Raw genomic sequence first — 18697 nt, 5'->3', positions numbered from 1 at the left:
TGCACAGTCTCTGGCTCCAAATGACGTCACCTTCGCAAGATCACAGGGGCTATTTTGGCATCAATTTCATACAATGGGACCAGATGGAGACGCGTCGTCCATCTATTCAGTCAATGGTATGAACATGTAGGTACAAGGATGTGCTGCCTGCATTGGTAGTGGAACTGATTTGATAAATACTCCTGTGGGTTGCACCAGAGGGTATGAACACACAAGCTTTGTGGTCGTATTGGTTAGAAGACTTGCTGGAAAGTATTCACGAATCCTACTTTTTTGTCACTCTTTGGCGGATAGATGGATACTAAGGACAGATGTAGCTGCAGTAATCTACCTTCAGAACGGCCTCAGGGAAGTTCCTGTTAAAGAACCGAACCACCTCCTTCACATTGGAGCTGCTCTTGGTCCTCACTGTGATCATGTAGCCGTCTCCAAACCTGCAACACGGTCAGAGAAGCACATGTTAATTTGGGTCACACAACAGTAGCAAAAGCAACACACAGCAAACAGCTGTCCTTTATTGTATATTATACATTATTAATATTATTATTATTATTCCATATTTTAACAGTTAACACATGAGCACATTATTTGACCTTATCTTTGACAAATATTACCTTCATAAAGTAGTATACTGTATGTCCGGGGTATTGCTAAAGGAGAAGGCCATGCACTAATTGCAATCAGATGGTTAGTGTGTCAACAAGTGTGTGTGTGTGTGTGTGTGTGTGTGTGTGCTTCAATGGGGGACTGAGAGGCAAATTGCAAAGTGCTTTCATTCTTTTTTGTTGTGGTTGTTTTGCTCAGTCAGTATTAAAGTCGAGCGGAAACGGCGAGAGTATCTAGCTTCCGTATCGTGACGTATTTCCGAGTGAAACAGGACGTGCAGGCGGGACATATCATTAGAGGGATTTGATTTCATCGTTGAGAAGTGGGCGTAGACAGACGTTCTCCACAGCGCAGTAGCTACCTTTACTGACCAAACATTCTTGGTGCTCTGGCGCTAAATGTTGCAGATCGATTGGTTGAAATTGTTTGGTGCTAACTTACGTAAGCACGCGTGAAATGTAGTTTTACCGGAAGAAAAAATGATCGGATTTTGATATAAGAATACGAAAAAAGGCTTTTTTTTCCTGTATTTTTTTTGGCCTATATTGTCAAATAGATGCACAATATTACCGGGGATGTGATCTAAAAGGATAAAAACATTTTTCATTTCACTCGACTTTAAAGACATGGACAGGGAAAAAATCATTACAAATATTGCAAAACATACAGTAAAGCCTCTTATTCAGGATGAGTGGTTTGTATTACTTGGTAGAATTATTGCATAACTACTTAGAACTGAAACAATTTTAGCCATATTAATGCAGTCCCTTTCCATTTAACCAAGAAATGACTGTCAGTTGTTAAAGACACAGATTAGATCCCATAGAAATCACAAATAAAGGTGGGTCTTTATCCTCTGACCTGTTTTTCAGGTGTTGGATGCTGCCCAGACATTTAAACCTGCCGTTCACCATGATGCCTAGTCTGGTGCACAAAGCCTCACACTCCTCCATGCTGCAGAGGAACACATAAAATGATATATGAAGTAAGATAAAGTGAAAAACAAGTGTTATCCCAGCATGTGAGGGCGGCTGTGTCTCACCTGTGTGATGTCAACACCACAGAGCGTCCAGTCTTGATTATGTCCAGGATTAAGTTCCACAGGAATCTGCGTGCCTTTGGGTCCATCCCGGTGGTCGGCTCGTCCTGGAAAAAAAACAACAAATAAAACAATTAGAATGAAAAAAAATATGTAAAAGTAACACATGCAAGAGCAGATGAAATAAGTTTAAAAAAATAAATATTAAAGAAAAAAACAAAGACTCGAGAGACAAAGCAAAAGAAGGTTTTCGAGTTCCTCTGGTTCTTTTCCAGAAGTGTGGGAGCCCTCACAGCTGTGACCCTTTGTCTTCAGCCTTGTCCTGGGATTAACTAACCGAGGTCTGCAGCTACAGGCTGGGGAGTAGGGATTATAAGACTCAGAAACGTGGAGGTAAAAACAGAATAAAATGGGTCCTAAAATGGAGCCCTGTGGAACCTCACACAGATAGAGATGAGTTTAAGCCATGGACAGACACAAAACATTTTCTTGCAGACAAATAAGAAGAGAACCACTGAATGGCAGAGAAATGAAAGTATTACTCATTTTACATTTAGCTTTTTAATAAGTATCATACTTTTTTTTTCATTTAAAAACATCATATAACTGTTATCACCAGAAGCGGGTGCTTTATATCAGATGAGAAAAGAAGGACATCATCAGCAAATAAAGATATCTCTTATTATGGGTGTATTTTATTCTTATTCTTGTGCCATAGATATTCTAATGCTGTGGTTCTCAACTCGTGGGTCGGGACCCAAAAGTGGGTCGCAGGGCTGTTTTCAGTGGGGGGCCGATGTGTGCTTGAAGAAAAAAGTCAGTTGCTTTTATTTTAAAGGACATGGGTGTCCTAGGGCGTGCATGCAGTCATAGTGTAGTTTTGTCACACTGATTCCATAATCCCAGCTACAGTAACAATCTTGAAACTTGATGAGCCCTACAGGAGTTGCATTTATGTTGCAATGTTTGGTCAACCGTTTTGATTGACTATTATACTGTTGTCTTTTGTGATGTTGACATACTGTGAACTTTCGTTCGGTCTCAGGTCCAAACATACAAAAATTTGATTGGTTGAAAAAAAATCTGAAATCTGGGTGTCGATTTGTCAGTAAGAAGGTGGTGGTGGGTCCTGCAGCCAGACCAGTTGAGAACCACTGTTCTAATGGACTTTTCCGATGGCTTCAGTGATAGGATATTTACCATTTAATCATTTTTATTTTAGTTTTTGTTCTAATACAAACTCGGGCAGCACAAAAACATCCTTCAATCTCCTCTTACCAGGAAGATGAGTGAGGGGTATCCGATCAGAGCGATGGCAGTGGACAACTTGCGTTTGTTTCCCCCGCTGTAAGTGCCGGCAGGTTTGTCTGCATACTTGGACAACTCCAGCTTTTCTAACGCCCACTGCACAACCTGAGGGAGGGTAAAGGTCAAGGTGAGTGTTTGATGGACATGCATTTCTAAATATCCCACCAGAGAACAATGTTGACACAAGTCAGTGTTTGAGAATTTATTTTAATCAGACAGAAGACATTTTATTTTGTAGCTCTGTCCTTGTGTGGCCTCAAATGAACCCATGGTTTGTGTTTGTGTGACGTTTTTTTTCCAGGACTCATATTAGTTTAAAGACAGCATAGTGACGACATTTCTACATCAAAAGGATGCTGTGATGTCATATCTTGGAGTATTCCTAAATGCTTCATATACATAGAATCTGTGCAACCTAAACTGAAAGGTTATGTGAGCTAATAAACTCTAATTGTTGATGAAATTCGTAAAAATGTGTCATTAATAAAAAACAAAATACAAAAATCTGACTCTTCTGATTTTGCAAATTATTAAAAAGAACCACAAAACATATTAAAACCATTCAAAATGTAGAAACATTAACAGCATTCTCAGTTAGGTTGTCACTTGAGTTGAGATGGTTAAGTTTGCTTGGGCATGAATTACATCAATTAGGGTTCTCACAAATACAAAAACACAAGTGTGTGTGTTTTTGTATGTGTGTGTGTTTTTGTATGTGTGTGTGTGTGGTGGGGGGGGGGCTTACCCTCTCCTGGTCCTTCCAGGGAATCCCGCGGAGGCGAGTGTAGAGCTCCAGATGTTCTCTGGCTGTCAGGTCGTCAAACAGAGCGTCAAACTGTGGACAGTAACCGATACTCTGCTGTACACGCAGCAGGTCCTTCAGGATACTGTGAACACGCACACACACGCACACACACACACAGACAAAGATACAAACGTCATTCTTGATATATTATTAAAGGGACTGTTGGCTGTATAACTCAGATGTGACTGTTTTTGCCTTCTCAAAATAAACAATATTAAAGTGTAACATTTCCTCTTGTACTGACCTGTTGCCGTTGATGAAGGCCTCTCCTCCAGTGGTGCACTCGTCACCTGTCAGCATCTTGAAGGTGGTGGTCTTCCCGGCTCCGTTCACTCCCAGCAGACCGAAACACTCACCAGGCCGGACCCCCAGACACAGCCGGTCTACGGCCAGGATCCGACCCATCTTCCTGGATTTATACACCTGATAGACGCAAATATATCACACATGCAGATAAACATTAAAGGAACATACCAGTGTGAGAAAGTGTAAGCTCAAATAGCTACGAATCCTGTCTGTTTCATGACGATAACCTTGTATCAGTAAAATGTGCAAATAAGTACAAATTGGTTTGTAATTGTCCAGGGTAAAGTATGTAAGAAACAGAGCTGGACTTTGTAAACACAGATGAGGTGACTCTGTAAACCTTTGTCAGGTTCTCAATCTTCAGCATGTCGTTGTCGGCGTCTCCTCGCAGCACTCTTTGCCTCTCACAGGAAACATCTACATCGTCGTCATCTATAGGCTGGCAGCTGACAGGCACCCTCCTGGACAAACACACACACACACACACACACACACACACACACACACACACACAGACACACACACAAGCACAAAACCATGTTAGTTAAATATAATCTAAAAGCAGAAAATAAAGTCAGAAAGCACTGGAACATAGTGCAGTGAGTAAACCTGAAGCCTGAGCGCTGTCTTGGTCACCTTGCATGGAGGAGTTTTAGTGCCAGGCATGTCTTTTTTTATTGCCTGATATAAAGACGTTTTAATGTAAAAAAAAAAAAAAAAAACTTATTAGAACTTAAAATGACTTTTGGGCTTTATTTTCATAATTTACCTTAAAATTCGTTATATCAGACGCATTTTTAATGCATTTTTTTTGCATTTAAAAGTGGTCTGCATCCTAAAAAACGGTGCAACCAATATACCAGTATAAAATTTAGAGAGAGGTATTTTATTATTTATTTATTATTTATTATTGTGGTACGGTGTTTTACTGAGACGATGGTGCTAGCTTTGTCACAGACATGCGCCGTCATGATTACCAGTGCAGCTGCCCTCACAACTATCAACATAACCTAAGGCTGAGCTCAACTACAGCACCGGGAACTCGCAGGATTGCAAACTCGATATGGAGAAAACAGACGGTAGGCTGTAATTTGTGTGTTTTGAATGTGTTTCAATGAAAATAAAGTGAAATAGTGTTGAAATAACACGTATTTATCAATAAATAACTGTAGTAAACCTTTTTCCCCTCTGGGACACCCCCAAAAACAGACTGCGTCTAATATTCCGGATTTTACCGAACAGTATTTCAATTTTTTTACTTTATTCTTGACATTTAAATTTCTTCTCAACACTTGGTCTTCAATCTCGAAAGGTAAAATAAAGAAGTCTTCCTCCTCTCAGTTTTTTATCCAGATGCCAGGCTTCCATAGTGGATCACAAAGAAAAAACAGTATCAGCTGAGCTTCAAGCAGAACTGCAAAAAAACCTTGTGAAAACTGATGAAGGTGTAATGAGCTGTTGTTTAGTTACGTATTTTATTTGTATTGTGTTGTTTAGATAATTTCCTGTTTCGTCTCCTGTGATGTTCTACTTCCTGCCTTTGTGTGTTTTCCCACTTGTTTGATGATGTGCCCTGCCCCTATTGTTTTCACCTATGCCTGATTAGCCTCACCTCCCCAGTGTGTTCAGTCTTTTGCTGTGTTTAAATAGCCATAATATAATAGCAGTACTTACTGATTTGGCCAAAATGTAGTATGCAGTATGCAAACAAAAGCAATATGTGCAGCAATGCCCGGGTGTTGTACTGACATGGAAAAAATCTCCAGGATGCATCGGACCAGTCTACCTCGCCTACTGTAACCCACAATGCAAAGCGCTGGAACGTCACAGCCTTTGTCTTCTTTGTCTCTGTGCCACTTACGGTATCATCTTTCCTTGGGAAACTGCGGTGCAACCCGTCGCCTAGTCACCCTCTATTCTCCTGTGGACCTTCTTAAGTTTGATACTGGTACTCTTGGGGATTTTCCTCGTGGCTCTTTGTGTTTTCTACCTTCATTGGATTTTTTGATTCCCTGGACAATTACCATAAGCCCTTTGTTTTGCCTTGTTTAGTGTCATCCAGAGTCTGCACCTGGTTCATCCCCCTTTTTGTTCAACCCAAACTCCAAACTCGACAAAAGGTTCTTTTAGGGACAACCTCATTTTAGTGATGTCTTTGGTGTGGATCTGAAAAATTATGCTGTCTAAATTGTTTTTTGTGGTAAGTGGTGAGACTTTTTTTATGTAAGTTCTCTGCACCAACTCTGAACAATCTTTCTTTTAGTAGCATTGCATTATGGTTAATTTTCTGATACTGTGGGTGGAGAAGCTCATATCTCTATCTACAGCCGTCTCTGTGATCCATACGTTTCAGCTGTAAAGAGAGGGTCACTCTTTAAATCTGAGGGTGTGACAGTAAAAGCTGACACCTCACACATGCATCACTCACGGGGGTTTCCTGAGGAAGTTGTACTGGCAGAGGATGGTGATGAGGAAGCCAACAAAGCCTTCGATTGTCATGGCAACAAGTCCTCGAGTCACTATGTCCCACTCGAACGGAGACTTCATCTTGTCAAACTGGCCTGAAAGCACACAAGCACAGCTCATTTAGTTCACCCTCTTCCGGTCTTGTGTGTGAACAATGCCTGATATATGTTCCTCCTCTCTACCACAGAGCCTCAATGAGCCTCTGGGTGACATGCTCCTTCATCACCACGAACACACACACACTACAGCTGCTGGTGAACGTACCTATTTTAGCGTAGTATTCGTTGATGTACTCGTTGTAGGCCATCTCCATCAGACCGTGGCCCAGGTTGTAGTTGGGGAAGATGAGGAAACAGGACTTCAGATAGCTGTTGACTTTTTTCAGATCCTGGAGAACAAACAATAAAGAAATAATACAGAAACATCCCAAAGAAACAATTACAAGGAAACAATCAGTTACATAATGCTAATCCATTGAGCAGGATTAGCTTTTGTTCCATTCTTAATCTATTTCCTAAATATAAGGGGGAGATTATGCCGTATCTAATCCTCAGCTTTAAAGAATATGTTGACATTAAATTAACAAGAGTACAACCGACCTTGTCATGTTCAAAGAGCTGCAGGAGGAAGGTGGCGACAGTCGCAGTGATGCCGATGAAGAGGTTGATGACGATGAGGAACACGTAGGCTGTACTGGGGACCTCGAACCAGAAGGATGCTGGGTACATGATGGGAGTGATGGACCACCTGGAAGAAAAAACATGAGCAATGTCATCAAAGACGTTCAACGTTTCAGGACAGGGGAGAAACTTTACACCAAAGACAAGGATGCAATCCAAAAATGTACCTTCAAGTAGGTCAAAAACAGGATATTTTGAATTCAACCTGAGGGATTGTGACTGTATTCAAAGCCCCAGCCAGCAAACATCAGACTAAAGGTGAAGCAGAGGAGACTGGGCTGCATTTCACTTTCCTTGAATACTTTCTATTCAAGAACCACCAACACAGACATCCTAAATCTTCTTCTCCTTCATGTTGTACTCTCTTTCCTTTTCTTTTCTCAGACCAGAGTCCAGTTCATATCAACTCTATTCAACTCTCTTTCAGCCTCTTTTTCTTGGTTGCATGTAAGACAGTTGATTGAGGAACTGAAACTGCTGTGCAAATAAACAGGCTTCTGTGGTGTGAAATGTCCTTCCTTTCCTGGTTTTCACCATCTGTACAACTTGAACTTAAGAAAAATACGAGCCCGTATTTCAATCATGTCAACATACAAGTAATTATTACTAACATGTTTAGTGATACTGTATCAACTCTCAAATTAATAGTCTACATGCAAAGCTTTTATTTCTTTAGGGACTGAGACAAACATTAATTCCTTTGCTCAGACTGCACTAAACTTTGTGTTTTGAAGTCTGGTATAAGCATCGACTCTATACAAAGATGGCCCACAGGAAAGCTCCCCAATGCATCTCTATCGCCCCCTGCTGACTTGCTGCAGTTTAGCTCATAAAGCCCGCCTCCTCCATGTTAACAGATGGGACATGAGTCAAACTATAAAATCAGAATACATGTCAAATACATTTTTCTCAAACATGGTTTCTGTCATTATAGTTAGTTCTTATCATGATGATTTACGTCCAAGTGCTCATTTTTCTGACAAGTTAACTTTTAGTTTAGCCTCATGATTGACAGCTCTGTTGACAAATGGGGCTCCTGCAGCGTTCTGTTCCCGAGTAGCAGAGTAGAGGAGGAACGGCGAGAGGAGACGTAACACTAACACTACAGTCATTGAACTTTCCATAAGCATGAATATCTGCTTCAGACCGACACAAGAAGCTGTTCTGCTGCAGACTGAGCCCACCTGAGGGCTCCAACACGGCAAGTCCACTAGGTAAAGCTGTGTTTTGGGTAGAGGAAGGGGCGGGCCGTCAGACCTGCCGTAGTGGAGACGTGTCGTCCATATACAGTCAATGGGTGTAACAGGGACTGTGGTTTTTCAATGGAAAATGGTTCCTCAATATGATTTGGTGGAAAGCAGAGCATCATGACAATGGCTGATTAGTAAAAGTGAAGATGGTGTGTGTGTGTGCGTGTGTGTGTGTGTGTGTGTGTGTGTGTGCAGTCAGATGTCTCACCCGTAGAGCAGAAAGAGGGAGAGGACGGCAGGGAAGTTGGTGGGGGAGGTGTAGGCCGGCAGGTCGAACACAAACAGGATAATGACACAGCAGGTGGCAGGTACCAGGTAGTTCAGCTGAGGAGAGACGAGAGGAGAGAGCATGTTCACATCTGGACAAACTCTGCAGTATTTACACACACACACACACACACACACACACACACACACACACACACACACACCTACACACACACACACACACACACACACACACACACACACACACACACACACACACACAGAATCCACCTCACCATGTCCCAGATGTAATTAGCCAGCCAGTAGATGACGGGGTCACAGCCGCTGACGAACTGCAGGTGTTTGGCTTTAGTTGATTTCTCTGCCACCAGGAAAACCACAAAGCTGGCCGGCACGAAGGACATGGCAACAATGATGAAGATGGCAATCACCACATCTGTGCCCTGGAGCCTGGAGACAGCAGAGAGGACATATTAACACACTAGTGAACTTTAACACTGATCACTACATGTGTATTTTCGCTGATTTTGATGTCTTCTCTGGGAGTATCTTTAAATGCTTCCAATCCTTAAAGCTCCTGTGGGGAACTTTGATTTTGTGTCGAGGTTAGCCCCCGCCGCGTCTCCTCTCTTTGCTGATTCCTTTCTGTTTATGTCCTCCTGCTTTCTTTGAACAGTCAAACACTCACATTCAATCACACATCACTCACTGTCAATCTTTAAGTGGAAAATGTAAACAAAGGCTGTTTCTGCAGCGTGCTGTTAATCTGCTCGTCTGACACCGCCCCGGTGGCAGCGCTTACACACTTTAAAAATAAATATACATGAATCTGAATCTGGGGAATTACGGGAAATACAAGCTTTCCTAAGAAGCTGTCCTACTTTTACTGTAACTTTCTATGTAACTTTATTTTTGACAATGATGTAAAGGACTTCAGGAAGAACCTGTGAAGTTAATCAGCTGCTCTCACAATCGTGACAAACTTTAACTTTGGATAAAAAGTGCACAACACGTACGTAAGTATTAACACCACGAAGAGTCCCACTGTATGAGACCGGACACTCTACATAGATTCACTGGTCGCGCAGAGGATTCTCTTCAGAAGTGGATCAAGAGTATTATTAATATTAGATTATTACTTTTACAATAATGTAGGTCCTCTCTCAGTGACCTGTAGATGCATTTTGTTGTTCATCGTCAGGGGAGTTAGCATAATCAGGTAGGAGCTGCATTTAATCATTACAGAGCAGCTGCATTAGCAAATAAACTGAAGATACATCCATAGTGAATATCTATAAAAAAACATATTTGCCAGTGTAAGTAGCCTGTGATGATTAAATGCAGCTGTTAATGATTAAGCTAACTAGCTAGTAAACTTCATCACAAACATGTGGCGGAAGTTTTCTCTCCGTTTCTCCACGATGTAATCAGGATGTTGTTGTAACCGATGTCTAAAATCTAAATCACGTTGAGATCGCCTGAGGTTCCTTCATCAGTAACTGGAGGCAGCGGTCTCACAGCTTCACTGTCTACGCTGCTGTCACAGTCAGCACTGAAAGCAAAAAGGTTTTGTTAATGAACCATAACATTTGAAAAAGATCAAAAGAAAAAATCTGAAGTTATTTGAACTCGACATCATTTACAACATGTTTTACAGAGCACGGTACAAAGGTGTTTGGATTACTACACGTGCAGTAGAAACATGTCTATATGTGTTTCTGCTCTTTGAGATCAAATCTGTACAACCTAAATGTTATGAAAGTTGTACGTGTATGTTACGCCCTATTTATATTAAAGGAGAAGATCAGTATTTTAAACCTGGGCCCTATTTGTATTAATTTGTGTCGAAATGACTCATAGGAACAAAAACTTTTGGAATCAGTCCAGTAGGTAGCCTCCGCTGTAGCCGCAATGGCTGTGACATAATCCACCAGGGCAAATGTGCCCGATCAAAGTACGTCCACTAAAAGTTCTTGATTTTGCTCAGGTTGTTACCCCAGGTATCCGACAATAACAGAAACGATCCCCCCTCTCTGTCTATATGGCTCTGGATACTTTGTTTGGGGAGTAAGCGGGGCTGCTCCTCCGCTGTCCTCACCTAAGACTGCAGCAGTGTCCAAGGGTGATACCTCGGACACTACAAAACACTGTGTAACCACGTCAGAGGATTTCTCCCCTCTGATCAACAGGCTGTGCTGCAGACTTTCTTTCATGAGCCCAAAATAAACTGGAGGAGGCGGCCAAGTCCACAGGGACCAAACAGGCAACTATCTATGAGTAATTAGACCTAACATATTTACATGCATCTCATTTCTTTATCTAGAAATGTCACTGTTATTGGTTACACAAAAAATAATCTTACTCTTTACAAAAAGGTCGATCTTTGCAGGGATCATTTCTGTAATGTTGTCGGACACCTGGAGTAACAACCTGTCAGTGGCAAAAACAAGCACTTTCAGCGGACATACTTTGATCTTGCACCGTTGTCCCTGGATTATGTCGCTGCCATTGCTACAGCGGAGGCCATCTACTGGACCGATTCCAATCATTTCAACACACAAATTTGTAAAAATACGGCAAAGGTTTAAAAATACCAAACTTCTGCTTTAAGGTTTTCATTTTAGGGCAGTTTAAACCGGAATATAAATATATACAATCTCCCAAGGCCAAATCGTTGCCTCCAGCTCGGTTTCACTCCTTTATACACTCCCTTAAAGGAATGTATTGATCTAAAAAGAACATGTGGTGCCGAACATGATGACGAGGAGATAAGAAGTCTTTGCTTTCTGTTGCTAAAAGAATGAATGCTCGAGCTATTATACTTTTATTTTAGACCCATTTGATCTTTTCCTTAGAGCAACTCACAAGTAGTCCAGAGAGAGGCTGGCACTGGTTCGGTTCATTGGGTGGTTTGTCAGAGTGATACCTGCAACACACATAAAAACAAAACATCAACTTAATTTAGATTTTTTAAAAGTACACATTAAAGTCTAATTGAATAAATCTCTGTCCGTGTGATGTAATCACCGTATGCAGCCGGGTTGCCTTTGGAAGTCGGCAGGTTGGCACGCAGGATGGCGTTGTTGAGGACGTTGAGGTACGTCGGCATGCTGTGGTAACCTTTGTTGTTGTAGAGAACCTGCACACAGACGGTCGCTCACTCAGTGATTGTTTATACTGTTTGAGAACTTCTTCAGGTCAGAGTTCACATCTTACCTGAGCTGATCTGCGAACTGCTATCTTCCTAACCATTGGAGGTATGTTTCTCCCAAAGGATGCTGGGATTGATTTCTGGATGTTCCCCACGGTTAAGCCCCCGTATCTGTTGGAAAAACATAAACAGTCGATAGAAGGCTTTTGTAATGGATAGAGCTGTTAGTGCAAGAGCAACAGAGACTATGCATATATGTATGTGTTCAGCTGTGTAGTAATTAACATCATATTGCAGCCGCCAAATTTTCCTTCTCAATTGTTGCACATTTTGCCTTCCTGCTTCTCCGTTAGATCTCATACTCTCTGTTTCGACCCCCCCCCCCCCCCCCCCCCCCCCTTGACGTAAGATGGTCCCCCCCCCAGCTCCTGTGCTTCTAACTTCATGGACAGTCCTACCTGTGCAGCCGCAGTCTGTCTGACGTGAAGAGCAGGTACTCGGAGACGTTCCGGCCTGTGATGTCCACCAGGATGTCACCTGTCACCACCTTCATTAGCGCGGGCCGCCCTCCCACCCCGCTGGGGCAGGAGAAGCCCGTCCCCTGCATGGAGCAGGTACAACGCACCGGCTCATGGATGGACAGGGGGAGGGTGGGGGGGGACGTCACAGGCTCTGAGAAAACATGAAGGAGGAGTCTTTAACTCGATGACCCCTGACAGAATTCACATTAACACTGGCCAGCACGCACAATACCACGACGCCCCCTCAGAAGCATGTCAAAATGTCACTTAATACCTTCAATCTTCTGATGTTAGTGGTTTTGGTTTTGTTTTGTTTAACTCAGAGCAGTATGGTGGTTCACTGGTTTGCACTGACACCTCAGAACAGCCGGGGCCTCCATTATGGACATGAAAGCAGACTCACCATGGACTGTGGTTGGAGGGGCGACAGTGAAGTTCCACAGTCCGTCCTCAAAGCGGGGGTCCGGGTCATCTGAAGGGGCTGGTGAGGGAGGTGGGGGCACAAAGTTAGAGAGGGGGACCCCCTGGGTGAAGGAGTCCAGACACATGGAGTCAAAGTAGCGAGCAGCCAGGGTCTTGGAGTTGTTGGCGCTGGGGTTGAGGGTCTGGGCCAGCTGGTCCAGCGTGCTGTTGAAGGGGGTTTTAAGGACGCAGGTAGCCCCCACACCTGACGGCAGACGGAGGGTGTTGACGATCTTCTGCGGTCTGGCGTCTGGGGACAGCTTACTCCTGAGATGGAAGATGTCAAAATGAGATTCTCAGCAAAGATGTAGTAATAACCAAAATGTAATTTGTCTATTTTACTTTGACTCTCATTCTGAAAGCAGGAAACGTATTCTGGAAGCCTGAGTCCAAACTCAGGTGTAGAACGACCTGCCTAAGGGCCCGATCAGACAGGGCGCGTTTTAGCAGCTGGGGGTTTTTTTATCATTGTTGTCAATGAGAGACGATTTTTTCGCACGCTGCTTTTGCTTTGCAGATTGCCTCGCGTTTTTCCGCTCTGTGTGCCTTGCAGAAAAGGCAGTGCGGTGCACCTCGCATTATGCAGGCTGTAAAACGCGTTCTGTCTGATCGGGCCCTAAGAAAGTCCCACCTGCTACATCACTGTCTTTTTTTAAATCATTAGTAGATTTGTTTTTATTCAAAGGTCTTCCTGTAAAGTTTTATCCCTGTTGTTTTATTTATTTATTATCCCTTTTAGTCGGCAATTGTTTTAAGTTTTTCCTCTTTTAATCTGCATCTTCCTGTTTTATTCCTACATTGTTGTGTTTTTTTTATTATTGGGATTTTATGTTTGGTAAATCACTTTGTAACACTGATTTCGATAAGTGATGCACAGACGGATAAAACAAAAACGTTACACCTCTGGCCGAGACAGGCGTCAGCACAGAGGGATAGAAACAGAACTAAAAGACATCTCACCTGTATTGGGGTCTGTCTTCGTTGGCGTAGGGGATGAAGTTGCCTCTCGGCTGGGTGTAGTTATGATACTGAGATGGGGACAAGATGAGGGGGGGCAAATCTCCTGAAAAACAAGACAAACAGAAAGTTCATCCATCACATCATTACAGGATCTTCTTTAGTTTTCTTTTAATAGTGCAATGAATTAAAGTTTTCTCACAACAAAGGTCACTTCAAAGTCCCTTTCATGTTTTTTGAATTGTTCTGTATACTTCCCCCTCTAAAAATCTCTGATAAACCATTGCACACTACCTGCTCAGGCTGCAGGACCCTTACAGGAGACCTTCCAACTCTTAGACAACAGTGCATGGGACCCTATATTTCCTACAAGACTACTTTTACATGTGGTATAACCTCTTTAATTTAAGTAAAGGCACACTTCTTCCACCTTGTGCAGTGCTGTGTTATTAAAGCATAGTAAGAGTTTCACATACAGAAACAAATGAAGTATTGTTCCAAGGAAGTAAAGGTCAAATGCAGTGATTTCTCTGCATCTGGGCTCTTCTCTGAACGCACTCGGTACATGAGTAGAAACTTATTTTAAAACAGTTTTGAGTGTTAATCAACAGTAAAATAGTTCATTTACATTAAATAGTATGTAAAACTACCAAAGCTTTGCAAAAAACACTAAACTACTGCGAGCAGAAGAGAGCAGTGATGGTCCAGCGACCTAAAGAGAAGTGAAGAGAGAGAGCAGCACTATTTTTTTCTGATGGTTTTAGAGTCATATTCTAAAGGATAGTTTAACACCTGCACACCTCCACACAACCTTGCAGGAAGGTGCCCTTCCTGTACTTTATTTGTATTTGCTGAAAACACGTGTCATCCTGCTTGCTGTGTGTGTCCTCTCTGCTCTGTCCTCTGTCACACCTGCAGCTCTCATACAGCCACCACGCAGCAGATGGTTCTCATTTACAGGTCGCTAAATACCAATGCTTTGTCATCACTCTTTGGTGTCTCATTCAGACACACAAGTTAGTGTCTGCTGCAGACGGACAGAGAGCAGAGGAGAGAGACAGCGATTTTGCTTTTGTCTTTGAGTTCAGACCTGCAGACTGTTGGATGGGAGACGACACACTGACACACAACCTCACGAGACTGACACCCAGAATGACCCAAACACTGAATAACAACAGAAACAGAAAATTAGAAAATACAGACAGAGGGCAGATTCTCTGTAGATGCTAACATCACTGCACTTCCCCAGGGTCAACAGTGATGATAGAGAGGAAATATTAACAGTATGTTTTCAGTGACTTTTTCATTACCAGCACTGTGTGCAGCTTTGTTTTTTGTTGCTATATTAAAAGAGGAATCTTTTAAGTTTTTATACCAGAATCGTATCAAGACTTCAAAAGACCCCACTCTAAACCATGTATGCAAACTCACCGATCTCGGGCACAGAGAGAGCCACAGTCATGGCCACGCAGACGAAGAAGGCAGGCAGGAGGATCTGAGAGAAGAGGCCCTTGGTGTTCCTCTTGGCACAGTGGAATCTTTTCACGATGAGGCCGTGAAACTGACTCAGCTTTAACCACCAACCCTCCAGTTTGAAGCTGCCCTGCCCCTCCAGGACCTCCAGCTCCGGGGACGACGGGTTCTCTGCATCTGCAGGATTTGAACGAGACACCAGATGTAAAAGGGAAAACGGCCGTCACAATGCATGTCTGCATGATGATGATGATGATTCTGCAGACCTGACATTTTGCACTGCATGTGTTGCTCATCACTGTAAACATTTTACAGACATGCTGCAGCACTCCACAAAACATGTGGAGGTTTATGTGTAAAATCAGTAAAGGTCCCTTTTAAAGGGCTTGATAAATGAAGGGCTCAGGACCCCCACGGTCCTCCACCACACTCAAGTGCTCTTCAGGGAACTGTGGAGGGGAGAAGTCCTCCACCTCAAAAGAGCCCTCTGTGGCATCTGTGCCCTGTGACTCCGTGTCGCTCTCTTTTTTCTCTGGACAGGAGAGGGGACGTCACTGAGCTGCCGGACACACACCCCCCTTGCACCCCTCTTTCAGCCCCTTGCCCACTTTGAGCATTTTTAAAAATTGTGCAGTGGGTGGAGTTATGGTCAGACTTGTGGATGCAGTTACACTTTAATTTACTTAATTTTTTTTTACTTTATTAAGTTATTAAATTCAGGCAATATGGAGATGATCTGTACAGATCTGAACCACTCCTAAATTTAGTTGAAACCACAAAGAAAATTCTTGAATCGACTTAATCACTCACATGTGTCAACTATAAATCAGTCTGCTCTTTATAAATCTGAGATGTTAAAAGCAGAATGGTGTAAATCTAACTGTGATTTATCTGCCAACACCTCTTGCTTGCAGCCGTCACGGTGCTCAGTAACTGGGATGAAAAGTCAGCACATCTGCCATCTTGTTTCTTACCCCTCAGGCTGGCAGAGTCCGACTCTTGGCCGTTGTCAAAAAGTGGACAGTAATCTCCATAGAAGTCTGCGTACAGCCCCCCCTCGTCCCCCCGCACCGAGCCGACGGACGAGGAGGATTTCAGGGAGGACTGGCTCTGGCTCAGCCTGGAACTCATCACCAGATTACTCAGCTCCACCTCCGGCTTATCACCCTCCACTGCAGGCCCGGTCTCACCCTGTGGACCCCCCAGGCCTGCTGAACCCACGGAGGATTTCCCCACCGAGCTTCCCCCCGGGGAACCCTTCATGTCTGCCAGGGGAGAGAGAGAAAGAGAGATACAGAGAAAGAGAGATACAGAGAGAGAGAGAGAGAGGATTATTATCTCAGCCTGGAGCCAAAACATAAACTCAAAGAGGACGTCAGAACTTTTCCTCTGACGCTGCACATTCTGCAGAAACCTATTTTTGCTGAGAAAGTCATGACTTATTTATGAAAGCTAAAAACTTTCTGAGCTCCGTGGACACACAGGACAGGATCACGGTCTCACCAGCGTCACTGTTCTCCAGAGACTGGTCCTCTTCAGACACTTTGAGGAAGACCTCCTCCAGGGTGGTGTCCATCACCCCGAAGCTGGTCAGAGCCAGGCTGTCCAGGCTCTGCTCCAAAGCCTGCAGGGACAAACAACACAGGAGAGCGTCAAAGTACTGTGCAGAACATACGTGCAATGTGTTATATGAAATACAATGTTAATGTTGATATTGTTCACAGCCACTTTATAGTCATATACAAAGCTCTTGCATGCATTTTTGGCCTGCATACAGATGATGTTGTACCTGGAACAACCTCTCGAAGCAGCCCTTCTTCACGGCCTCGGAGGGCAGCACGTAGGACAGCTCAGTGTTGGAGTCGGAAACCAGCAGACAGGACGCCACAAACTGGCGGATAAACTGTGTGACCCGAGCCTCTGAGCAGGGCGACAGGGAGGAGGATGGAGACAGAGAGGACGGAGGCTGCAGCTGGCCGCCCTGGCCTGAAGGAGGACATAAACACACAGCGGCATGATGGATGAAGGTTGGGAGGGTTGAAGGAAAAAAGAAAAGAGGGAGACAGGGATGAAAAAGACGTAAAAATACAACCGGCAACAGTAATAACAATGACAATATCAACACTAGGTGAACTCTCCGTCTTTTTATAGTCAGTCTACAGCTCACTCCTACAGGGAAAACACACACACACACACACACACACCTCTGCCTTCACTCTGCTTCTTGACCAGCGTCAGTTTGTATCCGTCTCCGTACGTGCTCTTCAGAAAGAGCGGCGAGCCGCAGCACTTGAGTTTCCCGTGTGAGATGATGGCAATGCGATCTCCCAGGAGGTCTGCTTCATCCATGTGGTGGGTGGACAGCAGGATGGTGCGGCCTGAGGCAGAGAGATAACACACACTTACACTCACTTACATTATCAAAGATATCAGAACTAGCCAGGAAGGACATCTGCAACATCAATCAGAGAACTGAAAACACATACACAATATGTTTCAGTTTTTCTGTTCTTATAAGATAAGATAGAAGATTCCAGTGCCAGACTGCTCCAGAGCTACAGTAAAAAATAAGAGTAATACAGAAATAACTCAAATATAAATTAAGTATAAAATATAATTTAGTGCATAAGGGTTTAATGCAAAGACAAGGAAGCAAAACTGACAGCGAACAGCTCAGCGTGGACTACAATTACCACGGTTACAACTGTGTCCATGACACGCCCCACAGTCTTCCAGCGAGTCGTTTAACATCGTGATTGGGTTAAAAGTAAGTTGTGACGTCTGATAACTCAGAGATGATCATCATGAGACCTGGTGACCAAATAAAGCATCAGCTAAAAAAATCAGCTAAGGTCGAAATGTTAACATCCACACATCATTCAACTCCGAGACGTACATATTTTTGCTTGTGGATTTAAGTCATTTGGTTTTAATTCACCAGAAATGGTGACCAAAAACCAACCTTTGCAAAACATAATGTTAACATCCACTCAATGGGAAGACTATTACAGGTACACCTAGAAATCTGTAGGTGTTTTGAGGATTTAAGTATTTCTGTTTTTAGTTGATGTCAATGCAAAATTGAGTTTTGACCAACATCATCTAGTGCAGTAGATACCAAGAGTTACTACTGCAACACCTAATTTTCAGTATTTATCTAAACTAATGCAAACATTGCTTCTAACTCTTCTAACCCTAACAAAGATCTTTGTCTAATGTTAGAGCCTGTCGTCTCTCTGATGTTAAACTGACGTCCAGTCCCAGCAGAGTTACACTCTGTATTTTATAGAGTGTGTGTGAGTCTGACCCCAGGCAGCCTCATCATCTGCAAAAGAAAGTCAAGGAATTCTTTGGCGTGCAAAAGACCTTGTATAACTTAAAGACATGCTTTATTTACACAGATAACTGATCTGAAGGCAGCTTCATAAAGACACATCTTTAAGAG

At 43.1% G+C, this 18697-nt stretch overlaps 1 protein-coding gene across 1 annotated transcript in view; it reads right to left on the bottom strand.

Moving 5' to 3' along the window:
- abca2 (ATP-binding cassette, sub-family A (ABC1), member 2) overlaps positions 1-18697 on the bottom strand; it is an 82091-nt gene that overhangs the window by 3731 nt on the left and 59663 nt on the right. The window contains exons 24-46 of the mRNA XM_069683797.1: positions 17457-17630; positions 17042-17238; positions 16756-16876; positions 16227-16517; positions 15211-15429; positions 13783-13885; positions 12764-13089; positions 12298-12511; positions 11905-12010; positions 11716-11827; positions 11554-11614; positions 8964-9138; positions 8669-8784; positions 7130-7277; positions 6795-6918; positions 6493-6625; positions 4405-4525; positions 4003-4181; positions 3699-3840; positions 2924-3058; positions 1649-1752; positions 1468-1560; positions 332-434 (exon numbers count right to left, since the gene is read on the bottom strand). Of these exons, the coding sequence (XP_069539898.1) occupies positions 332-434; positions 1468-1560; positions 1649-1752; positions 2924-3058; positions 3699-3840; positions 4003-4181; positions 4405-4525; positions 6493-6625; positions 6795-6918; positions 7130-7277; positions 8669-8784; positions 8964-9138; positions 11554-11614; positions 11716-11827; positions 11905-12010; positions 12298-12511; positions 12764-13089; positions 13783-13885; positions 15211-15429; positions 16227-16517; positions 16756-16876; positions 17042-17238; positions 17457-17630 (3497 nt within the window). The remainder of the gene's footprint in view (positions 1-331; positions 435-1467; positions 1561-1648; positions 1753-2923; positions 3059-3698; positions 3841-4002; positions 4182-4404; positions 4526-6492; positions 6626-6794; positions 6919-7129; positions 7278-8668; positions 8785-8963; positions 9139-11553; positions 11615-11715; positions 11828-11904; positions 12011-12297; positions 12512-12763; positions 13090-13782; positions 13886-15210; positions 15430-16226; positions 16518-16755; positions 16877-17041; positions 17239-17456; positions 17631-18697) is intronic.

This window comes from Semicossyphus pulcher, unplaced genomic scaffold, assembly GCF_022749685.1.
Source record: "Semicossyphus pulcher isolate SPU_LCO1_2020_fin unplaced genomic scaffold, fSemPul1.0.p SCAF_6, whole genome shotgun sequence".
NCBI classification, from domain to species: Eukaryota; Metazoa; Chordata; class Actinopteri; order Labriformes; family Labridae; genus Semicossyphus; species Semicossyphus pulcher.
The sequence above is the reverse complement of the archived record's forward strand: the minus strand, read 5'-3'. Positions and strand labels throughout refer to the sequence as shown.